Genomic DNA, 12,716 nt, shown 5'->3' on the forward strand with positions numbered 1-12,716 from the left:
GTATGTTGAGCACCGCTTTCTTCGCCTGCATCTTACTAGTGAGCGGAATGTAGCTTCTTCCAGCCAATGGCGCATACTTTGCACTGACAACTTCCACGTGAATGACGTGATCCAGGGTCCACCCCGACCCAAGCTTCAGAAATTCTTCGAAGGTTTTTTCTACCTTGGAGAAAGCTTCCTCAAGATGCTCCGGAATGGTGTCTTCGACGAGCTCGATCTGGAAAACGCTTCCAAAGTGATGAGTAATCACTTGTCGTTCCCCAGTGTCGATTCTTCGAGAGACTTGCGCCTTCATGATAATACGCCACTTGATGGCATGCTTCTCCCGAATTTCGTCTACGACGACATCCAAAATTTTAGGCCTCAATCCTCGAGGCTCATTTTTACGTCTTCGGTATTTTCTTTGTAGGCTTCAATTTTTCAGAGGCGAAAACGCCTAATGCCGTCTCCCTCGTTCTTCTGGCACGTTTAGCCGGGGTGGGACCCTCATTTTTAGCTTTGCGCTTAACAGGTGCAGCATGTGATACTCTCACATGCTGCATGAGGTTGGACTTTTGTTGAAAGGCTCGATCACAAAGTGGACACTTGTGAATCGCTTCGCCATGAGCCGCTCGTTCGTGCCTTCTCAAATTGTCTTGCCTTGTAAATGTCATGCTACAGTCCTTACACTTTAATATGCCGCTGACAGATGCAGGAGCATGACTCATCTTATGGCGAGTTAAATTAGTCATGCGTGTGAATCCTTTACCGCATTCATCACATGAAAACGGTTTTACATCCATATGAATTTTCAAATGCTGGTTCAAGTTTTTCTTCTGTGAAAAAACCTTTCCACAGGTATCACACACCTATCAAAGAGACAAAAATGTCTTTTAGAATTGAGCTTTAAAAAGCAAAGTTTTCCCTCAAAATCTACTCTTAAAGGAAGTCTAATGAAAACCTATTCTCCCAACGGAATCCCCTCATCGGAAGTCAATTTTTAACACAATAAAAATTCTCAATGGAATTATCAAGAGAATTCAAAAATTCACAACGAAATCTCATCATCAAAAGTCTATTCTCAACACGATAAAAATTCGCAAATGAAGTCTAATGAAAGATCCCCTAACTCTATGAAAACCTATTTTCATTACAGATATTACAAAACAATAATCACTTACCACATCTGAAAATCCTAACAAACATAACCTTTAAAAAAAAAATACAATCCCAACAATTAATCCCATGCGAATCTGAAAACATAAAATACATTTCAAACTTAATCGCGAACCTAAAACATGTTTCAAGAGAATAAGTACACAGTAAGAAATCCCATCTTCAGAGAAACAAACTTTCCGTAGCTTTGTTTATCAACAACGTGTGAATGGGAGAGAGCGAGAGAGAGAGAGAGAATTTTCCGGTCACTGCATTCGAAAGTCCGGTGGATTTTACGCGTCATCACACAACTGTGGACCATTTAAAGAGGAAAGGGTCTTTTTTGAAAAGAAAATCTCTTTTCGCACAAAGTGTAAACAGTTCTTTTCAGCGTTGGAATTTTTTTCGAATCGTAAATAAATTTCAAGAAGTTTCTTAAGTTATTTTTATCGCATACGTTAATTTTTCTTTTTCGCATATATTAATTGAACTCGCATATAAAATTTTTATAACAAAATAATTTTTTTCCTTAAAACTTTCAAAAATAAATTTTCAAACTAATTAAAAATTCTATCTCGTAAGAATATTTTTTTCAAAACATAATTTTTTTCTCAATCATTCAAAAATAAATTTTTCTTCCGAACTGTAAATAGTTACAAACATAAATTTTTTTCCTCTCACCAATTTCTCAACTTGTTAAACAAAAAAATTTTATGCAACTCAATCCCAATCACACTTCCAAAAAAAAAAAACCCACATAATCAATAAAATACATTTTTTCACATTATCCGCGCACCTGTAAGCACATATACAATTCTAAATTCACTCTCGCTGAAAAGATTTAATAATCAATTAAGCAAGAGGGGGGGGGGGGAGAGAGATTTGAAAAGAACGATACTAATTTCAGAGTTTTTTTTTTTTTTTTCATGATTTTACAGCGTATAAACAGTTAAACAGATTTTAACTTGTAACGAAAAATTTTCTTTTTACTAGATCTACATATAAACAGTCAAAAGATTTTTACTTGTTATGAAAAATCAAAAGAGATAATTTTGTTAATAGTCTGAAATACAATATCATTAAAATGAAAAATTACTTACATGCGATGATTTCGATGTGGCATTTGGAGGAGGAGGGGGCACTGCAGCCGTTATATTAGATGGAACATCCATGAATGTTGTGGTACTAGGTTGTAGGACTCCGCTTGGGCCGGCCTGTTTTCAAAATAATAAAATAATGAATACATATTCGATAAAAAATATGATTACAATGCATATTCATCAAAAATATAATTACAATATGAAATAATGCTTACAAGTGATGTGAATCCAGGAGGAGGCATTGCAACTGATGGTGGTACCAACGCAGATTCAGGACCGGACGTCATAATCGCGTCCCATTCCGATTCATCAAAACCAAAATTATAAACTGAATTAAATTAAATGCAAAATTAAGAAAATCGAAAGTAATGTTAAGAATTAATTGCAAAGTTAAAATTAAATTATGAAACTAAATCAAAAAGTTCAAAATTGAGTATTCGAATTAAAAATTAATGAATAAACAATTGTAAAGTCAAAATGAATTAAGAATTGAAAATCAATTGCTAAGTTAAAAATTAAGTATTCGAACTAAAAATTAATAAATTAAAAGTTAAATCGGAAAAGTTAAACGATGTATCCGAAATGAATCACAAAGTTAAACGAATTAATTACAAAATAAAATTATACTTACGGAAGAAGAAGAAGAAGTTGAAGCAGTGTTTTCCTTGGTAAATTTCATTTCCGCAACTAAACGATTGAATCACTCAAAAAAGGAACGAAATAACTGAAAAGCAGGGCAAATGCTGAGAGTAAAATCACAAGGCAAGAGCCAAAGTAGCGAGAGAACGTCTGACTAGCAAGAAGCGAAGATCAGAAATGAGTAATTTTCGTAATCAGTTACATTTTATATCACGAATGACGTCGAACACATTAACAAATGACGTTGGTCGAGCCGTCCAATGCGCGTTCTTTAAAATGACACCACTTCTAACCAATTAAAATTAGTTCACGTTTCTCAAACGTCACAGCAAATCTCAATCATAGATCGACCCCACCCGAAACAATCATGATTCATCAATATAAACAATGATTTCACCCTTCCACCCTACTCTAAAAACCGCGTGACGGTAAGTCATCACAGCAACCGATGATAACGCGTCACATCTCTGATAAGGAGCGCCGATCAGAAACGTTAAGATCATGTCTTGTTCGTTCCATGGGAATATGCAACAAAGCTACAGTTTTTATAAATTAAGATCGAATAATTAATTTTTTAAAACCTATAGATGAAATTAAATACCTTACCACTTTCTGACACCCTTCGCAAGAACACATTCTATTTCCTAATCCCATTTTACACTCCATTGAATTTTACACCTCGTTTTGAATGGGTTGGGGGAAACGTTTAACAAAGCGATTGACTTTTTTTATGCGTGACAAGTCCTGCTGAAGGAAGGAAGAAAATTCAATACCCCATTCGACAGCGTTCTCTTTTCTTAGTGCGATAAAAGAAAAGTAGCATTTTCAACACAAGTAAAAACATTCTTCAGATGAATGATATTATTTCATTGCGTACGAATATAAAACTGTGGTACATTTAAAAGCTCGAATGGATGATTTGTAAGTAGTTTTTGTATATACTATTTACATTATTCTCTTTGTTCAAATTTAATTTCTTTGTTTTCATGTGCATGTGATCAGTTAAAAATAACGAGACAGAATTAATGAATTAAAATATTTTTATTTATACATTGTATCCCATACAAAATCGGGCTGTCTTTTTGCCCTTCCTTTTTTAGGTGTTTTAACAATTTCAGGTGAAATTTTATCTTTGGGTACAAAGATTGGAGTAACATCAGACAAATACTTATTTTTCACAAAATGTTTGGGTACATTTATTTCGTTTAACGTATGTAAAAATTCATCTTTCCATGGTACATGAATATTTTTTCGATTGCTGAAAATTAAATTCATCAGATCCGCACTATTCGGAATGTTTTGTTTTTTATAAATAATTTGTCCTTTTTCATTCCATGATAAAAGATCGGAATGTTTCTTCAGGAGATCCAACAGATTTCTTGCTTGATGCAGGTAATTCTTTGAAATACTTTTCAGTATCGTAGGTTCATAATTTTCAGTTTTTGTTATTTTTCTTTCTTCTTCTTCTTTTTCAATAACTTTATTTTCTTGAGGTTGGATCCATTTTGGGTTGAATTCTGTCATGTTCAACTTCCTTTGTAGCAATTCTGTATAGTTCGATAACTTTTCATGTTCCTCTAACTTGCTCTGTAAAATCTTTAACATTTCACGATCCAACTCACTCAATTGATTGGGTGTGACTGTATGTTTTTGAAATATTTCCTCGGGAACCAAGGAATATTTCTTAGCGTGCTCCATTTCCTAGTATAGTTGATAGTAAGCTTACAGCTGCGGGGATTAAAAATTTCAAAAATCCACCTTTTTGAACAACCAACTTTCGCTTTTTCGACAAAGCCAATTTTCGATTTGCTAATTTGCGCAGAGTTGTTTTGTGCTTTGACAAGTTCTTCTTTTGATGTTTCGATAGAGGAATATTTCCTTTCAGTGTGTTGTGACAGCACTCACAAATTGCTTTGATACATTTCACATCAATCTTTTTCAGTAACTCTTTTTGAAGTTTTGCTGGACAGATTTGCAGAAGGTGCAGCTCGTTCAGTTGTTGCTTTGTAATTGCCATGATGACAAATGAATGTTATTATTTATACCCATTCATTTTTATAGTACTTTTCTCTGATATATATATTGAGTCTGATTGGGCAGAATATTTGTGCGCAGGCGCAATTCCTCGGGTGTATCATTTTTCAAATCGATTAATAGATATGAAAATTTCCCCTTCGTTGCATCCTCATACACTTCTTGAAAAAATTTTAAATGTCTGGCAAAAATCTGTTTTCCTAGATGAGTTACTTGACTCAAATCTCTTCTATTTTTGAAAAGCATAATACGAGGCGTATCCGGAAAGTAAGTACCGTTTTGAAAAAAAAGCTATAAAAAAATTTTTTTTAAAGATTATTTAATGTTTACATGAAAGATCATACCTTAAATTATTTTTCAACATAGTTTCCACCATTGTTGAGGCACTTGTCGTAGCGGCTCACCGGCTTATTTATAGCTGCCTCAAAGAAACTTGCCGCCAATGAAGAGAGCCATAAATTTACAGCGGTTTTTGCGTCGTCATCACAAGCAAAGCGCCTACCTCCAAGTTCTCGTTTCATGTGCAGGAACAAGTGGAAATCAGACGGTGCCAAGTCTGGGCTGTACGGCGGGTGATTAAACTGCTCCCAACCAAACTGTTCAATTAGTCTTTGAGTGTCACGAGCAGTATGGGGCCGAGCATTGTCATGCAGCAACACAATTCCTTCACTGAGCATTCCTCTACGTTTGCATTCAAAAACCAGATCACAGAACGAATTTCACAGTCGGCGGGATCATCAGTTTTTTTAAACATTATATACGGCCACAGTAAACGCAAAACACAAGACAAATCAACCGTAATGGCGCGAGTTTGTAGCCGATGAACAGAGGAACAAGTACGCATGCACTGAGTGCCGACAGCAGCGCTGCAGCGGCATTAGAACGAAACGGTACTTACTTTCCGGATACGCCTCGTATAATGTGCATTTAAAGTAATTTCACGCATTTCTTTCCCTTTGTGAAAAAATTCTGTGTGATGAAAATCACAGATACATTCAAATGATGACTTCCGTGTGTGAAAAGTTTAGTGATGACGTCATTTTTCCCGCACTCTGCCATCTGGTTATCTAAGATGAATAAGGTGGAAAATCCTAAATATTCTTTATAATTTGAAGGAAATCCTTCCACAAACGTCACGTCGGGAATAGTATCGTATAATTCTTGATAGATTCCATAGAACAATATAATTTTATCGGGAACAATCGAAAACATTTCTTGTTTATGCTTGATGAGATCAGCTACGAAAAATGATTTTCCCGAAGATGTTGGGCCAGCAGCCACCATTGTAAAGCTGACTTGTAACTTTGGAAACTCCATGGTGAATGAGAGACAAACAACGATGATATTCATTTAAATATATTTATTGATTGAAATTCGGAAATACATGAAAATGTTTTGCTACAAAATTGTAAACAATTTTATCATTACACACATGTGTATTTATAAAAGAAGACAATATATTTTTCAATGAATGACCGCGACATTTTGAATGCAAATAATAAATACAATATTAGCCACATACTGCAGTGACATTACTTTGCAATGTCATAGGATTAAAGTTTACATTTGAAAATCGTGATAGAAAATCATCAATAGGTCCTTTGGAAAAAGAGGATGGATTTCCATAAGAATCAAGAAATTCCAATTGTTTTCCATCGACATAAAAAGCCACCCAATGGCTTCCAGATTCTGTCGAAGTGTCCACATTTGCAACAAAACAGGAGGGCGTCGTATCGATGACAATGTCTCCCAGATGATCACTTGGAAACACATGTATGAAATATTTTTTAGTGATTGAATCTTGCTGTAAAATTGTTCGAAGTTGATTCGAATCCATTCTAATTTGCAAAATCACACAAGACGTGACGAGATTTCGTAATTTCAATCGCGTTTTGAAATTCGGCGTAGATTAATAATGAGAGTGTTTCTTCGATGGCTTTGCTAAATTTAATTTCAACTCTCAAATTTCCTTGATGCTGTAAATTTAAATGGGGACCATTGCATAGGTCTGCTGAGAGATCAAAATTGTAAAGTGTCGTGCCTCGTGCGAACTGTTCACGTGATAAATAGATACCCTTATCACTATTAAATCCATCAAACAAACTGTGATAAGCACGAATATAATTATTATTTTCAAAATCCAATTCCAATGGTTTGCACGGTACAGGTTGCCCGTCTACGTAAATAGAGATGAAATTCACATTATGATGCGAAAATAGAAAGGGATTCTTTGAATAATGACCGTTCATAGCAGCTTTTCGATGCAGGCAATCATTACTCTTTTAGGCATTACACCTAAAAATACATTGTCTTGCATGAAGGAAAAACTTCCTTTCGAAATAGAATAGGTTTTGCATAAAACTCTGTCGATGGGGTACCTGGCAGAACTTTTTCCCAAAGCTTTTGCATGACCTAGTGAAAATCCTGGGCTCACTTGCACTTTTCGTATGAATAACGAGGCATGTTTTAATATCACTTTGTATGCTGCATCCGCTTTCGGTGATAGAAGACAAAACGCTGCATTGCTTCGAGTCATTTTAATTTTAATATCAACCAAATTCAACATAAGACGGTTCTGTAAAAAATATCCGAGTGTAATTGTCCAATCATATCAAATGTTTTATTGTGTTTACTGAGTTCATATCTTGATTTCAATCCTGGGCCAGCGTTCTCGGCCGTGGGGTCGATTTGTGAGGGATCATCGTCTTTGTAAAACATCGCACAGGTAAGTTGACTTTTCTTGGCATCTTCTCCATAATTTAGAAGCGTTTCGATGTATGCACGATAAGGGTACGTATTACTTGGAGATGAAACATTTCGTTCATTCAAACTGACATCGATTTGCGAGAAAAGAGAATGGAGGAATAGGTTGGTTGGGGCAACGGCTTTTTCGACTTCCGATCCATCGGGCTTGCTGATTTTCGGTGATAAGTTGGATCCATCCGCTTTGACGATTTTCTCTTTCACGTAAATGTAGGATGCGCTGAGATCTGTATATTCCACGCCGCTGCCAGATATTGAAAATTCGAGAGGCGATCCGTCTTGAATGCTTGCGATGGGATGATATTCGACAAATTGTCCTTTTTCAATAGCAGCTTGAGTGGGAGGCAGTGTGAAATAAGTTCAGTTCTGATTTCACACACACTGGAGAATCGCGATGAATGAGAGAAGACATTTTTTAAGAGAAAATATCGTGATGTGTTTTCACTCTCTTGGTTTTGTGAAAACTGACTTGTTTCTTGGGAAGTTTGCGCTTTTTATTCCTTCTGCCGGAGCCGATCATGGTCTTTAATTTAACTGCAGCTTTATCCGTCAAGTTTTTACCGGCTTCCTTCAAACGTCGTTTAGCAACCGCTTTGAGATTTTCACCACGTGACACGTCGTTGAATACATCTAGACCGCTGTTCAAAATTTGTTTACCGACCGCTTTGGCTCCCAACTTGAAAAGTGGGGCTGCAGCCCTGAAGAAAGATTTAAAGAGTCCGCCGAAACCGTAACCTCTTTGATAGGGTGCACCTTGATAATAATTAAGACCATTTCCAGATTGATAAGTGTAGTAATCCTCAAAGGATTTTTGACAGCATTGATATGGGACGAGAGGAATTTCTGACGAAAATGAAGTTTCACGTACGACCTTCCACGCTCGAATGGCGCTAATATTCCTGTGTTGGTTCTTATAACGATTTCAATAGTGTCGATAATTTTTCGACTCACGGGCAAATAATGAGGTCTTTCATATTCTACACTCACCATTTCACCGTCTGAACCGCTCACTTTAATTGTTCGCAGGAGCGGAGCATACACATTGCCTATGATTTGAGGTTCGATAATATCTGTATAAACCATCAGCACTCTGAAATGAGCATTAGGATCTGCGATCTGCGAGCTGAATACGGTCTGTTCAACATTTCTGTCGCTATCGCCCCCTATAACCATTGGGGGAAATCCTAACATCTGTGATAATCCTTCGTGAAAGACGACGCGTGCATTGTTTTTCACTTTAACAAGAAAGCGTTTCGTGACGTGATTGTAATTGAATGAAATTTTATTATGATCAGGTATGCTTATCTCCTTCAAAATGTCTGATACATTTTCGTAACATCCGGGTGGAATATTTCTTCCTAATTCTTTTCCATCACCTGGATCGAATCCAATTAAATTATTCTCTCGATTCACATAATACCAAGTATGCGGGTAAATGACTTCTACCAGCGCACAATCCCAATGTCCAGTCAATTCGATTGGGGTCGGTAGACGTGTAATAAAATGAGATATTTTATTATCTGGGAAATAGTTTAATGAGCTGTCGCTGGGCAAAGTCACATAGAACGAGCCCATCTTGCAAAGTGAGCAAATGATATCGTGTCTCAAGTATTTATAGGTTGGATAAATGTGAAGCTGGGATCCATTGATTAAATTTTTCGGGATAACCGCAAAATTTCACAAAATATTCTGTTTTGTTTTCCTTTTTTCTCTTTCTTAAAATTTTTTCGACGGTGTAATCTTCTTTCAATTTGACTTTTTGTAATTCTTGAGGATAAAAAGTTCCTTGGATGGGTTCACCCATTAAATCTTTCACACGATACACGGGAATAGCTCTTTTGACACATTCGGTGATGATGAATAATTTCTCTGTCCAATTCGTCTCGTATCCTTTTTCAAAAGTGAGTTTTTGTTTAGAAATACGAACGACATCACCAACATTGTAAATACACTTTTTCCTTTCTACATCTTGATTATCTCCGTAGATCGCGAAATACACTTGTCCTTCATTATTCGCATTCACTTCCACAGGTGCCCTCTTGATGGTGGAATGATAAATAGTATTATAACTCTTTATCAAATCGTCTAACACGTCAATATAATTGTAAGTATTTCGACTCGTGAAATATTTCCACATTTTAGTTTTCAAAGTACGATTGAATCTTTCCACTACTAAGCCTTCGTTGCGCTAAAAGTTGTGAAGAACTTGATTTGATTGTCTCGTAGAAACTTTTGAATTAGTGCATTTTTAAATTCACCACCTTGATCCGTTTGAAGTAACTTGGGTTTTCTCTCTGCAAAAATGGATTGGAAGGCGTCGACAATCTCTCGACCTTGCTTCGTTTTTAAAGGCTTCGCCCATGCATATTTTGAAAAAATATCGATGCATGTTAATATATACCGATAACCACGATTATGTTTTTGCAAGTTTGTCAAATCGGCGAGGTCTGCTTGCCATTGGAAATCTTTATGATGAACGAATACGCGATTCGTCGGGAATTTCTTTCTCACAGGCTTGTGCAGAGTGTACGCATCGACTCCCGCTAGATAATTCTGAATGGCTTTCTTGCTTTCTTCTCCTTCCAAAGCACGAAATAATGCATTGACGCCGCCAAAACTTGCTTCTTGAGCCGGTTCCAGGTAAGCCTTCTTCATTGTAGCAGGAAAAATGATTATTCGACACGTTGAAATGAATCATCCTCGGAACGTAATGAGAGAATTAGAGGTATCATTTGATTTAAGTAGAAAATCAACGGCAAAATCTGATTTCCCTGTCAGAATATAGATGATTCCCATGACGCAGCATAAACTCAGATAAAGGACCATTATCCATACAACCTCTTCTCTAGGATGCATGTTTAAGAATAAAATTAAAAGATTGATATCATCATCATTTATACGTTTTTATATCGATTAATCCATGCTTGAAAAAGTGCATAAAAGTCTCAATAGATGGTGATACATGCATTTATCCTCTCTGAAAATTATATTGGGGTGACAATTAGTGTACTCATATGTAGGTCTTCGTAGCCGAGTGGTTAGCGTGTGTACTTAATATCCCTCGACTGCGAAGACCTTTTGGTGGACGCGTGTTCGATTCCCAACTTCAACACTCTGTAAAAATAATAAAAACTTTTTAACAAAAAAATTGAACCGCCGAAAAAACTGAAAAGCAAAAAATAATAAACCATTTTAATTAAACCTTAATAACTAAGTTCTTAAACTGATGTAAGTATACCTAAGTATATATTTTTGTAGAGTTTTTAATTAACCTTAATAACTCAGTTCTTAAATTAATGTAAGTATACCTAAGTAATTTTGAGTCGGTGCCAAACAGCAAATTAATTATTTTTGTAAAGTGTGAGGCGCAGCGGTGGCGTATGGCGACACGCCCCATCGCCGGAAAATGCCGAGCGTTCACGAAGTTAAACCCGAACGTCGTCGAGTGGTCTCGAAGAAGCACGTGTCGAGTATTTGGCTGCTACTGAGCTTTTGCCTCATATACAACAGTCAAAATGTTTATATCATTGTTCATCATACTGAAGAAGGATTTCTCATCTTGTTAAAAGCTCAAATAAATGGTTTTGTGGGTCATAGTATTATTCAGCGTAAGTATGGCATAACAACTGTAGCCGTTAATTGCATACATGATCCTGAAGATTTTTCTCACTGGTTGTTTGCCTCTCTCGTGCGAGGTCCCAAAGGTTTCAAAGCTCCAACGAGAGGTACTTTTTGTTGTATACGATCTACTAGTATTCATGATTTAATGATGGCGTGTGGAGGGAGCATTTTTTGAAACATTTATGTTTATCGCCGGACATTTCACATTACATTGCTAATTTTATTTGGTTATTTCTTTAAATTTAGGTAATTTCGGGATCTTTGTTTATTTATTGTTTGGCACCGACTCAAAACTACTTAGGTATACTTACATTAATTTAAGAACTGTGTTATTAAGGTTAATTAAAAACTCTAAATTATTACAAAAATATATACTTAGGTATACTTACATCAGTTTAAGAACTTAGTTATTAAGGTTTAATTAAAATGGTTTATTATTTTTTGCTTTTCAGTTTTTTCGGCGGTTCAATTTTTTTGTTAAAAAGTTTTTATTTTATAATTTTTTGTGGCTATAAGCTACTAATGTGGATATAATATGTATGCTTATATTTTTGATTACTTTTAAAATAGCTACCTACCTTACTTTAGCTATTAACATATATATATATATATATATATATATATATATATATATATATATATATATAGATATAATCGTATTTTAACAATTATCTGTTGTGTTACATAAATAATTTTAAAAAAGCAGGCTTTATATACTAACATGGGTAGGCCTACAAAAAATGCTGCTCGGATGAGGAAAAGATGTTTAGAAGAATCTATTAATGAGAAAGAAAAAAGGTTGGAAGCAAATAGAAAGATAATTACATTAATACGTTCACAGGAGAGTTTAGGTCAGCGCGAGGAAAGACTGTCGAGAATGAGAAGCTACAATAACGATAGGTTATTGCAAGAAGGTGATAAGCAGCGCGCTCGTCGTTTAGATATGATAAGAGAGCGACTTTCAAATGAGAGTGAAGAGCAACGCGCTCATCGTTTAGATCTGATAAGAGAGCGAGTTTCAAATGAAATTGAGGACGAACGTATGCTGCGTTTGGATGCTGCTCGTAACCGTTCAGCAATGGTGGTACTTCACGAATCTTCCGAGGAGAGAACTAATCGTCTGAGCGCCATGCGACAAGCAGCTCGCGAGCGAAGAAACCAGTGTAACGCAGAAAACTTTAAGAAATCAATTAATGTTTATGCTGACTTGTCGTGTTCAATATGCAAAAAAAATTTGTATCCTCAGCAACGTAGGAAATTGCAAACTAAAAATTTAGGCTCTATTTTGCCTAACGAACTGGTAGCTTTAGGTAATATAATTACTTGTTCACGATGCTCAAACAATATTAAAAAACATAAAACTCCACCCCAGGCCTATTGGAACAAAATGTCGGTAGCTGCAATACCTACAGAAATTGATGAGTT

General features: G+C 35.8%; 1 protein-coding gene across 1 annotated transcript; it reads right to left on the minus strand.

The window, feature by feature from the left end:
- Positions 1 to 383: 383 nt before the first annotated feature.
- On the minus strand, positions 384 to 2,521 carry LOC129218789 (zinc finger protein 22-like). Its single transcript, XM_054853111.1, has 3 exons — positions 2,450 to 2,521; positions 2,235 to 2,348; positions 384 to 848 (listed from the first exon to the last, which is right to left on the minus strand). Exons 1-3 carry the CDS (start codon positions 2,519 to 2,521, stop codon positions 384 to 386), a joined length of 651 nt encoding a protein of 216 aa, XP_054709086.1.
- Positions 2,522 to 12,716: the final 10,195 nt, after the last annotated feature.

The sequence above is a fragment of the Uloborus diversus genome, chromosome 3 (genome assembly GCF_026930045.1).
Source record: "Uloborus diversus isolate 005 chromosome 3, Udiv.v.3.1, whole genome shotgun sequence".
Lineage (NCBI taxonomy): Eukaryota > Metazoa > Arthropoda > Arachnida > Araneae > Uloboridae > Uloborus > Uloborus diversus.